Source organism: Cyrtonyx montezumae, unplaced genomic scaffold (assembly GCF_038088225.1).
Source record: "Cyrtonyx montezumae isolate F1298 unplaced genomic scaffold, pur_monq_1.0 scaffold_3, whole genome shotgun sequence".
NCBI classification, from domain to species: domain Eukaryota; kingdom Metazoa; phylum Chordata; class Aves; order Galliformes; family Odontophoridae; genus Cyrtonyx; species Cyrtonyx montezumae.
The window spans coordinates 87,345,981-87,359,491 of NW_027072034.1; the positions used below are offsets into that span (position 1 = coordinate 87,345,981).

A 13,511-nucleotide genomic window follows, 5' to 3' on the forward strand; every position below is an offset into this window, starting at 1 on the left:
AACAAAGGAATTGCAGGGGAGTGCCTACTGAGGTGGGGGAAGGTGGCTGATAGGTGAATCAAGAAGAATGTGAACCCTGAGTACCTTAGTCAATGCGGAATGGGGGAAGGGCTCACTAGCATTGGGGTACAAAAATAAAAGAGGGGTACAGAGTACTGTCTCCCCCAGTACTTTGAGAATTCCCACAGGGGTATGCCCCAGTGTACTCTCCATTTATTCGAATAAAGAAAGCTTTAGACTCTCCCCTGTCTCTTTTTTGGGTATAATGATGATGGAGCAAGCTTATTGGAGCAGAAATTTTCCTAATAGTAAATTTCTCCATTTCCTCCAGGCTATCTGGGCAACCAGATTCTGAAAGAAGAATTCTGAAGAAAACCAGATTCTGTTATGGTGAGGTGATGGGAGGAAGTCACCTGCCCATTTGCCAGCTACTCATGCCTCATCTTCATTTACACAGAGGTTTTTTTCTGGCACTTGAAATTGAGAAACTTGATAGAGTCACTTGAAATGCCAGTGAGTTATGTCAAGCAGGTATTCCTTTAGTTCAGCTCTGGGTGCATGGGGGTGTGCCTCACCAAACATGCACTCGGGGCACACAGCAATACACATGAAGCTAAGTATATAGGTATTCATCAGATTACCCTGAAATGGGTTACATATGCACTGAGTTTCCGGGAACTCATTAACATACTGTTCCACTCCTTTGCACGGTGCTCTAAAATGATGGGAGGGGTCTCTGGGTGCCATCTGGTGATGATCGTTGGATGAAGGCTAGTAGTCATCTTTGTGATAGTTCGAAGTCTTCCTTGCTGTGAACTTCTAGCCTTTAGGGGGGATAGTAGCCAGACTGGTTTCTTCTGATATTGCAGCAGCAATTGTACCTTATCTTCACAAGACCCTGCGTCCCTATAGTTTCTGTCTTCCTTAATGAAGTTATCTGCTTGAGCTTGAGACTTTAACAAGGCTATACATTGTCTCCTTGATTCTCACTCAAAAAGTGTTTCTAATTGATATCAGCAAGAACAAGTAGCACCTATTCTACAGTCAGCAGAACTGAGAAACCTTCAGGTTACCAAGCTGGCACATACACTGGCCACTTACTTTGGTCACAGATATTTGCCTCAACAGGCAAAGACCTCATTGACATCTACTGTACATCCTAACCTTAAGAGAGCTTGCTCTATGTCAGCCTTCTGGTTTGCCAACTTCCTCAGCCCCTCATTTGCAGCTGTACAATTCCAGGCTGATTAGAAACCCTGGCCTGGAAACATTTTATTTTATTTTTCACGCACTTCATTTCCTTACTTACCTACTCCATTCAGAAACAAGGTGACAAGATTGCTTATCTACAGGAGAGGGGCTGAGGGAATGGAAGGCTGGGAGCAGTATGGATCTGAGCACTGCAGCACAAGCTCACTGAGCTGGTGAGCTTCATTTCTATGCTCCTAGCATTTCCCTGTGAAGTTCCTTTTGAGCCCCTGCAGTGCTGCCCCAGTGCAGTATTCCCATGGTTTCATACCAGTGCTATTCTTGACAATGTTAATGGAGATGCCAGAAAGAGCCAGCAGTTGAAGAAGGGGAAAGAAAGGAGGAAGCGCTGTTTCCCTGTATGAGCAGGAAGCTGTTAGCCAGCCAGAACTGAAACTGGAAGTACTGCCACGCTATCACCTCCACATCACTGCAGTGTATCAGGGAAGTTTCCTCCATCACAGATCATCCTTCTTTGCCAGCCCTTTCCTGGGTGGGCTTTCTAGGACAACTGCTTATTGGCATCAAAAAAGGTTGCTTCACCAAAGATGTTTCAGGGTTGAGACTGTGCACCATGACACTGCCAAGAGGCCTGCATTTTGTCCCCAGGAAGGAACAGAGGTTGAATGTTCTGTTTCGGTAACTGCTGGGCACCACCTAAGCACTTTTTCATTTCTATGTTCTGTCTCAAGTGACAGTCCCTCAGGACTGCCAAGCAGAGTAGAAATTTACATACCTTGTTCTGAAAGTAATGCCTCCTATTTATTTCTATGGAAACTAAACAGTGTCATGGTTCCAGCCGGTTTGATCTAGTTCCATGATTAATGGGGAGAAGGAACCCACAGATTCATGCCCCAGGAAAGAAGGTTGGAAGGGAAGAAGTATGGAAGATGGGCCTAAAAACAAAACAGTAGCAATAAGCTAAGGGAGAAAACTAATTTACTAAATATGATAGAGGAATGTGAGATAACAAAGTATAATACAATATAATTGGAATTGAAGCCAATACATCAAATAAATGAGAGAGTGTGTCCAAAACCAAAGGCCTTACTCTATTGCTGTAGATGAAAAGGCTAGGGAGCACATACCGTAGAGACAAGCAGAAAGAGAAGGCAGACTCATGACTCCCAGTCAGTTTTATATTTCCCTCTGAACAGAAAATGGAAATGTGATAATGAAGACTTTCAGGAGCTGTAGTTCTTCTTTTCTGAGGCATGTACCTGGAGCTATCATCAAACCAAGGAACTGCAGCATAAACTCTTTAACTCCCAGCGCACTACATGATGTTATGACGTGGAATATTGATAACAAAAAAATTGTAACACCACAACAAACAGATACAAAAAGCACAATAACACTATTTCAAAGAACAAATCTTCAGCTGCAAAACACTATTTTTCAACATAGTCACCACCATCAGCCAGTGATGAGCAAAAGTCTGCATGCCTCTGTCATTGTGGGACAACATAATAAAATAGGTGACATCACTTTCAGAGTAGCTGTGGTATAACTCTAGTGTCTCCTTGGCAGACTGTTTGCAAGCAGATGGGTGGCACAGAGTCACCTGAGCACTAAAGTATTTTGTGATCTATCCCATAGGAGTGATATTGATTCCTGACTCCAATGTTTATTTGTTTATTATATGATTCCTGACTCCAATGTTTATTTAATGTGAGAACATAGAGTTTATTTGCCTCCTACAGCAGTTCTGATCTTCTGTCCTTTCCTAGAAAGCAACTTTCCTGCTAGCCTGTCATTCAGCAACTTTTCACTCTTGGTACAAGGAAACCATCTCCTGTGCTGTGGTAGGACTCAACATTTACTACCAAATAATTCATAATTCATGGCATGTCTATAGCCCAACCTCCTGCTCAAAGTAGAATCAGCTATGTGATCAGACCAGGTTGCTCAGGGTTTTATCCAGTCAGGTCATGAAAACCTATGAGGACAGAGACTGTACAAGTCCTTGAAACAACCATTTCCAATGTTTGCTTGTTCTCAATATATCCAGGCTGAATCTCTCATTTCATGTCTTCTGTCTCTCCACCTTCCACCACACACTACCATGAAGAACAAGTTTATGCCTCCTTGGAAAGCTCCCTGTAGGTACTGGAAAGGCTGCTACTAGGTCCTCTACAAAGCCTTCTCTTTTCTAGACCACGCTTTAGTCCCTGACTACCTTTCTCACTAGTTTATCAATATTTTGTACTAGGAGAGTATCAACACTGAACTCAGTAGTCTAGATAAGAACTAACAAACTTTGTACAAAGGAGGATAATTACTTTCCCAAGTATTTGCAATAGAGCATTAGCTGTGACCCCTGCTCCCATCCTGCAATACTACAACAGTCCTGGTACTACCAGCTGTTAACAGACAACAGTCTTTTACACAGTTGTTAGTGTACCCTCTATCCTTAGTATGATCTTCATCTGCTTGCTCTCTGAGGTTCTCTAAGCTGACTGTCTGATATATTGCTGCAACACAGGTACATAGGGGAAGCCGTAAGGATATCAGTACTCGGTTTGCCATGTCATCAAGAAAGTGAAACAGCCATATGCTATGGAAGATCGCAGACAGATCACTTCATAGTAACATCTATTAAAGTCATCTGTTTGCATGACATTTCTACAGCAGCTTATCCTACATGCAAACAGAGTTCATCACCACATATTGCTCTACAATGTTTACTTCCCTAAAAAAGAAGAACCAGACTTAAAAGGTTCTCCACAAACCCATCCATGTTTAACCCTTCTTTTGTATGGCTTGGCAGACTGGTTTTTAAGGTGTGTTTTTTTAAGGTGTTGAAAGGAAATCCCAGAGACTTTGGAATGGAACTGGGATCTGAAGGTGTGCTCTGAAGGATCATGCCCTCATGAAATTTCTAAAATACTCCTGCTTGACATAAGTATTAACAGTCAAGAGGCTACACAACACAGAGAGAACTTGGGGAGGATTATTTTGGCCTAATGGTCTCCCTTCATAAAACACCATTATAAAGTTATCTGGAGAACTGGTAATGTAATTCTCCCTTGGCCTACCTTTGCCTGTTCTTACTCTTCATCTGTGACTGAAAGATGATTCAGAGGGCCATGATCAAGGTTAAAATTGTTTTGTTTTGTTTGGAGTTTGTTTGCAAACAATCTGTTGTGTTAGCTCAATTGAGAAGACAGTCCAGAGACAGGTCTGAGGGAGGAGATGAATACTTAAGCCAATATAGTGACCAAAAGAAAAACATGTAAATCTGATCTAAGAAATGTTTCTCTCTCTCTCTCTCTCTCTCCCTTTTTTTTTTTCCTAGACATTGAATTCTGTGTAGATTTAATGAACTATCAAGTCACTGCCTTCTTTTCAGTTTTCACATTGTTTATTTCACTTGAACCCAAACTACTGCATATCAAGTCAGGTTTCACATAGAAACATTATTTGTTGCAGAACCATGGTGTTCTTGTCAGAATCTTCTACCTAGACATCTGCAGAAAGAAAAAGAAAGATAAGGTATAGTGGATGATAAATATTCAGGAACAAATCTAAGGGACAAGAAGAGAATAAGTTGCAACATCTTGTTGTCATTGACATATAGGCATTTCCAGTTGCATTCAGATTTGGGATGCTGTGAGAACTGTACATCTGAAGGACATATGGAAATTGAATAAAAATGGATCCTTTAAACTCTCCATGGTATGTTCAAGCCCTGGTCTGCATATTTGGACTAGAAAATAGTGCCAACAACTAGCACAGTAGATTCCAAATCAATCTCTAATCAGTACATGATGGAGTTGGCGGCTTTGCTTGCTTACAGCCAGTTCTCAGTTCCAGCTGTTTCAGATGTTCCCATCTTGAAAGCCTATAAACACTAACCTGAATTGCAAGGGGAATTGTACTCTCTTGCTGCACGGTCATCTGTAGGAAAAAAGGGAGAATGCATGGTGAGCTGCAGAACTATATGGTAAAATAACACCAAGCTTCTTTCCCTTTAACACAACCATCCCACTGTCTTTATTTTCCCCTCTTTAGAGATGATAATATAGGAACAGAAAAATGTCTAGAATTTTCCTTAATTTGTCTCCACTCCAGCTATAAAAGATCCTATTATGTAGTATGATAATCCAAAATTAATGCTGCATATTTTATTATGTTGGCCCACAATGTCAAAGGCAGATGGTGGTGGTATGGCAGTAAAGGCTGAACCTTTACACCAGTATTCTTTTACATTTTGTTGCCATACAACAGAGGAGCAGAAGAGGGGCAGTCTGACAAAACGGCATCTGACACTGAAGTGCATATGAAGAAAAGGTGTGGAACTGATATATCCATGAAGAAAAAAACACTCTCATTGATATTCATTGACACTTGCTAAATGGTTATGGAAACCAAATAGTGGATGTTAACACAGTGAGGCAGTGGATGATGCATTTCAACAGGGGCAACAACAGTAGGTCACCTCTGCTGGTGAATTTTTTTATGAGTGTGGCATGCAAGCTCTTGTTCATCACTGGTAAAAATGTACCGTTAATGGTGGTGCCTATGTTGAAGAGTGGTGTTTTGTAGCTAAGGATTTGCTCTATCAAATAGTATTATTGTGCTCTTTGTTTCTGTTTCAGTTTCCATGGAAATAAATAGGAGGCATTACTTTAGAGTGCCTTACACAATAGAAGGATGTTTTTTAAACAGAAAACCTTTTGGTAGGCTTTCCCAGTAGCCTTGTTTTTTATTGGTAATTAGTACATTCCTGTCTTATAACAAGCACAAAAATTCTGGTAGATGATGAGACAGCATACTAGGTTACAGTACTTATCTCTGCAAAGTCTGAATTAATAATCCTCCTTTTCTTGAAATGGTATTGAAGGAAGAGCAAGAATGGAATTCAGTATACAAAATTTAGACCTATGGTTTGGCTTTCTAAATCTTCAGTGGTACTTTTGCATATTGCTCTCAAATTCTTTTAAAATAATTCTTGTTATTCTATGTACTATCTCACACTGAGCATGGAGAGCAATCAGGCAGAGGCTTGGAATGACTTCAGGATCTCTGGTCTAATAGTTCATTTAGAGCTTTAAAGGGCTGATGAAGGTTGTAGTGATATTGTTAAGCTTGCTAATGCTTGTTAATGATAGTCCTGTAGCTTGTTTAGATAAGGGGAAGAGTCTGCTCTTTGTACCAAGTAGATAAAGAAAGTTCTGCTTTGAATCAGATGATAGTATTGTGAAAGCATTGTGAAAGTACTGTGCAATCAAGGCAAGAATCTAATTGAGCATGTGTGAAGACCCGGTTCAATCAGTGAACATAGTAAGGAAGACCACTTATGACCACCAGAGACCTCAAAAGACCACCACCACAGAAGACTGAGCATGTGCAAGAGGGCAGAATCCTATGCTAATGATTTTGGTGGAAGTACTGAGTACATATGTATTGCCAGGCAAAACCTTTGCATGTGTGACACAAGTAATGTATATAGGCTGAAGATACTTTGTGCAAGACAAGCATGGTAGGCAGAAATGATGCACCACGTATCCAGTGCCAAAAATGAATAATGCCTGCTTTCTAAAACTCCAACTTGAGTCTTAAGATTAACAGGCTAAGAAGTTATTTTCCTATTGTCCTCTGGGACATGACAGAACCTACTGGATGGTTGGATTGAATATTATACCTGAAAAACACAGAACTTAATTCTGCCTTCTGACGGATTAATGTGCCATAGAAGACTAAATATTTTCAAGAGAACTAAGGAGTGGAAGAAGACATGGTAAACTGACAGAAACTTTCCAGAGACCTAGCTTGAATTTAGAGCAATTGAAAAAACAAACAAACAAAGTCATTTTGAATATCCACCCCAAAACATAATCTGTGTCCAGATTGAATATCCATCCCAAAACATAATCTCAGTGTCCAGCAGTATCATCTCAAGGAACAGAAAAAGAAAGTGATTTTGAAATTTAAATGTAGAAGCACTGTACAGAAGAAACCCAAGCTTGAATTTGAAGGAGGAAGTGCACTGGACTAAGGAACATAAGTGGAACAAATGACATAGACTGCACTGTGTTTGAGTGGGAGGTAAATTAGTAACTCTTCATCAATGCCAGAGAAATCTCACCTGGTTTATAGTAGTCATACACATGCACTGTGGCTGGTTTCAGGTTCTGTACTTCATTATCTTGTTCCACTGATATGATAAGCTTTAGAGAAGTCTTATTCAGCTAGAGGGAAGAACAGACACTCAAAGTCATCTGCTTTCCAACTTTATTCCACCCGCATCAGAGATTTCTTTTCACACTTTTCCAGGTTCCTTCACCCCCTTTTTTTGCCAATTTAGGTTTGTATGATTAGCATAGAGATTTGTATTTTCTGATCTATGCAAGTCCCAACAAAAAATATTGCTGTTGCTATTATGAGAGTCCCAAAACAAAGTAGCAACTTCTTTAATACTACTTGAATAAGCAGATCTCTGTGGTCTTCCTCTTACCTCTTCCAAGTAGACTGTGACTTTGTCTGGTTTTATCTCTGTCTTTTTCACCAAGAGCACATTCTCCAACTATACAGAAAGACAAGAGAATGAGCTTGATTGTCATCAGCTCATTAGCTTTGCCTGTTGTCTCACTTGTAGATTGATATTTGTCAGCTTATTGTGCTGATTATGGAAGTCAAGGGAGTCAAGGGAGAGCCTGCATTCTCTATGTTTAAGAGCCTTGATATTTTCTAGGAGAACATAAAAGATTTTCTTAGACTTGGAACAAATGCCCTTGACCTATGAACCTACCTTAAGCACCTGTAGCAAAGGTAAAGCTATTAAGTAGAAAAATATGATGGATCTTACAGTTATCTCCTAGAACAATGAAGCATGTCACTGAATAATTCTATGGGATTCAACAATGCTTTATGGAGTATCCTTCCAAATGTCAACAGTGAGAAGCTTCAGTGCACACCAGATTGTTCTAACTAGGTGGTTTTCAGCTCAATTCTAGCTTCTTATCTCATAAGTGGTTCTTACAACTAAACATGACAAATTTCACAATCAGTTCAGCAAGTGGAAAATTGCCTTGTAGAATAGCCCACTGTATCTGTACTTGCTTATTTTATTTAACTTATAGTAAGACAACTTCATAGTAACTATCATATTCCAGCAGTTCTTAGAGATTTGGGTATTTCTGGCAGAGATACATCTGGAAAGCAGATCTTCATATCTTCAGGAAAGTCCAGAGGAAAAAGTCTTACCTCCTTCACAGATTTTTTAATAGGAATGAACCCTGACAGCATATCCACCTCCAACAGGGCCATATTACTGGTTACACGGTCCCCAGTGTAACTGAAAAAAGCAGGAGAGAAACACATTAGATGGGGAACTCATCTCAGCATTTCCAGAATATCGTGATAAACTAATCCAAATTCTAGTCTGCTCTACAGTGATGTGAAAGCACAGCAGCTTACCTAGAGAACGGGGGAAAAAATCTCATTGCCCCATCTACTTGCTCAATGTGGAGAAAGATTGTGCAGCAAATGTAGACACTGTGTAACTGTGGTTAATGTACATGCTGCCATCTACAGATATGGGAGTTATCTTTGTTGTTATAGATTGAGAATGGATGAGATTCTCTAGTCTTCTCAGCCAAAAAAAGGAAAATGCTGTCACTGCCCTCTTTCAGGACAGTTGGGCATAGACAATACAAATCAAGATGTACTGGCTTAAACCATGCCTCCAAATGCTCCCTGTGCTGTGAACTCTGGTTCTTGAGAACACTGCTGCCCCATCTGCCAGTGATACAGGAACTGCTGAGATGCTCTGTACTGAGATAGCTGGGCTATGTAAGCCACTGAAAATGTGTTCCCTTGCTTTCCCAGGCCTTAGCTCTCATTTCATGGTCTTCTTTGAATCTACGGAGGAGAAGACAGTCTACCCTGGTGTTTTCCAAAAATAGGAGATATTTAGGGGGTTTTGGTCATACTGTGAGCTTGCACTTCTTTCTCGTGAAGGAAAAACTTTAGAAAACCTCATACCTAACAGATACATGGATGTCAAACTGTTTCCTGATACCATCACATTCTCTTGTTACTGTTTCCACATCCAAGAGGAAGACAACTTCAGTTTTTGGTGGCAGGGTGTTATAGTACAGAGTGCTCTGTAGGAAAAGAAAGTGTGCCCGTCAAGTACCCCAGAACTTCCCTGCATGAGTCAAAGGACTATCTGTGCCTCCAGTTTTTAACAAACTGATAACCAATAACTATCACAGCTGGCTCCATGTGTCCCTTCTGTCCAGACACACTACGTAAAACTCATATGGTCTGATATAGCCTCCAAATGTAGCCCTAAGTTTGAAGGCCCAGATATGTGTAATCCAAGGTCTCATTCAGCCCAATATTGTCTCAGTTTTTACCGAAAAAAAAAAAAAGTAAAAAAACAATAAAGGTTTGAGAAAGCACATTAGCTAAAACCCTTCCCGCAACGAGAAAGAAGCCAAATCCTATACAGAACTTGAGGCCATAGTGTCTGCTTAGATCAAATCCCCACTTAAAGAGTTAGCGGCAAAATCTAACAGCTCTGTTTCTTATATATACTCACCTGTATATAGACACAGCCTCTGCCAGTTGCCTCTACTTTGTACATCCCTGGGATTTCAAGGAGAGACGCTTGATGTAACACTAGCTTATTATTTTTGTGCACATGGAACTCTAGTGGAGAAGCTTCTTTGCCTTTCACTGTCACCTTTACATCTCTTATCTCATGAGGAATCAGGGCTGCATACTGAGCCAGGGCCTGCAGGCTAACAACTGTATCCTGAAGATAAAAAGAAAGTCACTTTGCTATGTTGCAAAGCAGTACAAGATCCAGCACTCTGAATCAGGCATGACAGGGAAAAACTTGCATCTAATGGCTCTGAATAATATGCTGATACAACTAGGGTATATGCCAGTAAGTTCATGGGCTTCTAGATGACTGTATGATGGCAAGCACAGTTTCTGAGCCCTGGGACTAGCAGTTCTAGTCCTGGGTGATCCCAATTACACACAAAAAAAAACCAAACACTTCCTTATGGCATACCCCTTCCCAAGCAGGGCTCACGTATGCCTCTCTGCAAAGGATGGCTCTGGAGTGACATGCACACACAAGACACACACATATCACTCTGCATACAGTATCTCTCCTCTTCCGCCATAACTTTCCCCAGATTGTTACCTGTGTGGAAGCAAATCCCCCAAGGGCATTTCTTTGTTTACTGAGCCAGTGCACAAGCTTGCTGACTGCACTTTCACTGACAGCAAAGTCTGGTTTGGAGACATGAGCCAGGAGGATGTAGGCTACTATCTCAATCATAGAAGAAGATCTTTCACTACTGGAATCTGATGTCAGATGCTCTGCTGATGCATGGAGAAATGTGGAAGAGAAGAATTTTAGACCCCTATGAACATTAGCTCAACTTGCCCTTCTATACATGGAGGAGTGGCAATTTCCTTTACAACACCAGAAATGTCTGCAACTTTCTGGAGAAACTCAGAATTCAGAAGCCAGTCCCCCCAGTGGTTTTTGTTCTCTGAAAATATGTTAGACTCTATTTCTTCCTCTGAAAAAATGGAGAGATCCAGGCTGAAGATCTGACCCTAAATTCTCATTCTTCTCGGAAACAGTTCTGCTAGGAACTGATTGATTCTGAACACAAGCTTTTTGTTTAAATTACAGCCCTGGTTTTCTTCACCTGTGTGTATACTCAAAGCTATGGCCTGTTAGTGGTGACAGAGATGAACTAGTTTCCATGTCATATGCCAAACTAGGATGAGGAAACCACACTGGTTATTACTGTGCATCCAGGCACAGCTTCCTCAGTGAAATGTGGTGTGGACATCTTGGATTGTAACTGTAGTTCACATTACAATCATTAAGTGGTAGAGAATGCATAGGTTGACTTTAAGAGACGAGGGACCAGTGTGCACAGCATGGGGAGGAACCAGATTTCTGTGTGTTGTTGCAGGACTATGATCTCACAGCGAACATGGAGACACGGTGGGACAGCTTGTATGATTGGAATGTTGTCATGGATGGCTATGTACCTGTTAGGAAGGATGAACCAGCAAATCAAAGTGGTAGAGTTGCTCTTCATGTGAGAGAGCAACAGGAAAGTGTTGAATTCTGCCTAGGGATGAATTATAAATGAGTTGAGACCTTATGGGTAAGAATTAAGGAATAGGCTAATGTGGGAGAACTGTTGTGGATGTTTACTACAGGCTGCCTGATTAGGAGAAGGACTTCTACAGGCAGCTAAAAGTAGTCTCATGATCATAGGCACTGGCTCTCATGTGGGACCTCAATTACCTAGATATTTACTGGAAAAAAAAAACACCACTGCCAGACACACGCATTCCAGGAGTTCCTGCAGTCCATTGAAGATAACTCTGATGCAGGTGGTGGAGAAACCAACAAGAAGAGATGTGTTGCTGGACCTTATGCTTGCCAAAAAAAAGGGACTGATTGGTGATGTGAAAGATGTGGCAACCTTGGCTGAAGCAACACGCAGTAGTGCAGTTCAGGATCTTGTGTGGAAGAAACAAGGTAGTAAGTAAGACTGCAGCCCTGGACTTCAGCATAGCCAACTTTGACTTCTTCAAGGACCTACTTGGAGGTATCCCATGGGTTAGAGCACTGGAAGGTAAAAGAGCCCAAGAGAGTTGATATCAAGCACAACTTCCTCCAAGCTTAAGATTGGTGCATCCCTAGGAGTAAGAAATTAAGCAAAAATGGCAGGGTGAGCAAAGCATTGATGAGCAAAGAGCTCATCTCAAAAAAAAAAAAAAAAAAAAAAGAAAGCATACAGAATGTGGAAAAAGGGTATGGACATATGGGAGAAATATAGGAATACTGTAAAGACACGCAGGATGCAACAAGGAAGGCTAAGACCCACTTGGAATTAAATCTAGTGAGGAAGGTCAAGGACAACAAGAAGAGCTTCTTAAGAATTTCAGTAGCAAAAGGGATACTAGGGAAAATGCAGGCCCATTGCTCAGTGAGGTAGGTGCCCTGGTAATGGAGGACACTGAGAAGTTAGAGTTACTGAATACCTTCATTACTCCAGTCTAGAAAAGACTGAGAATAAATCTTATCAATGCTTATAAATATCTGAAGGACACGTGTCAAGTGGATGGGGCCAGGTCTTTTTCAGTGGTGACCAGTGACAAGGGGCAACAGGCACAGTCTAGAAAACAGAAAATCCCATATTAACATGAGAAAAAAAAAACCCTTTACTTCGAGGCTGACAGAACACTGGGAAAATGTAACCAGAGAGGCTGTAGAGTCTCTTTCTCTGGAGACTTTCAAAACCCACTTAGACTCTTTCCTTTGCAGTCTGCTCTAGGAAGTCTGGTTTTGAAGGGAGATTGGACTAGATGATCTCCAGAGGTCCCTTCCAGCACCTACAATTCTGTGATTCTGGCAATCCAAAGTATTTGAAAAGCAACAACTTACCAGTTTCTTTCTCTAACTTATCCAGGAGCTCCTGTCTCATCTCCATGTCCTCGGTCAGTGAGAAGACATAAGCCATCAAAGCCTTGACATAAAGGCTGGCCTCATCAAATGTAACATTCTTAAGACAATACAAGGCTTTATCCAGCATTGTATCCTGAGAAAGGAATTGAAACTCAGTAAATTTCCCAGTATATCAACAATCTTTAAGTATTAAAGCTACATCATCCCTTCAAGCTCCACTTCATTCTCAGTGACAACTGTTTCCCCTAAGATGAGTTGGGAACAGCAGATGCTCTGCTTGCTGTAAATCAGGTCAATGACAGTAAGAACACATTATCCATGTTAAAAAGTTCTTTTTGAATTTATCATGTACAAAGGCAGGGCGTGACAGAGCCTTTCACCAGCTTAATCTGAGTACTCCCCAGGATCAGAGACCTAGGGAGGAATTATGTGTGGACATGCTCCCAGGCCCTAAAATAGTTCAAATGTGACTTACATTCTTCTCCAATTGGAGCTCCAGAAGGGCAGCAGCAATATATGCTGTTAATGAGAGTGTATCATTCACACCACCCTGTAAATCACACAGACAGACATCAGTAAGGAACAAAACCAAACATTGCTAGCCTCCAAACATTATGTGAACTGTCTTTGTTCAGCTACTGAGACTGCCTATATAACATAACTACCATAGTATAGAGGCATGCCTGTGGGCATTCCTAATGTGATGGTAAGCTATTTATTTTCTTTCATAATATGTTACAATTGGACACTAGAACAAAGATTTTATGATGCAGGATTTGTGTACAAGATGTGAGTTTGT

The 13,511-nt window shown here is 40.9% G+C and overlaps 1 protein-coding gene across 1 annotated transcript in view; it reads right to left on the minus strand.

Moving 5' to 3' along the window:
* Nucleotides 1-4,666: 4,666 nt before the first annotated feature.
* LOC136052291 (alpha-2-macroglobulin-like protein 1) overlaps nucleotides 4,667-13,511 on the minus strand; it is a 34,281-nt gene continuing 25,436 nt past the window's right edge. The window contains exons 28-37 of the mRNA XM_065742285.1: nucleotides 13,188-13,262; nucleotides 12,692-12,845; nucleotides 10,415-10,596; nucleotides 9,800-10,015; nucleotides 9,238-9,359; nucleotides 8,458-8,548; nucleotides 7,709-7,777; nucleotides 7,340-7,442; nucleotides 5,107-5,148; nucleotides 4,667-4,718 (exon numbers count right to left, since the gene is read on the minus strand). Coding sequence (XP_065598357.1) covers nucleotides 4,711-4,718; nucleotides 5,107-5,148; nucleotides 7,340-7,442; nucleotides 7,709-7,777; nucleotides 8,458-8,548; nucleotides 9,238-9,359; nucleotides 9,800-10,015; nucleotides 10,415-10,596; nucleotides 12,692-12,845; nucleotides 13,188-13,262 — 1,062 coding nt within the window. The 3' untranslated portion in view covers nucleotides 4,667-4,710. The remainder of the gene's footprint in view (nucleotides 4,719-5,106; nucleotides 5,149-7,339; nucleotides 7,443-7,708; nucleotides 7,778-8,457; nucleotides 8,549-9,237; nucleotides 9,360-9,799; nucleotides 10,016-10,414; nucleotides 10,597-12,691; nucleotides 12,846-13,187; nucleotides 13,263-13,511) is intronic.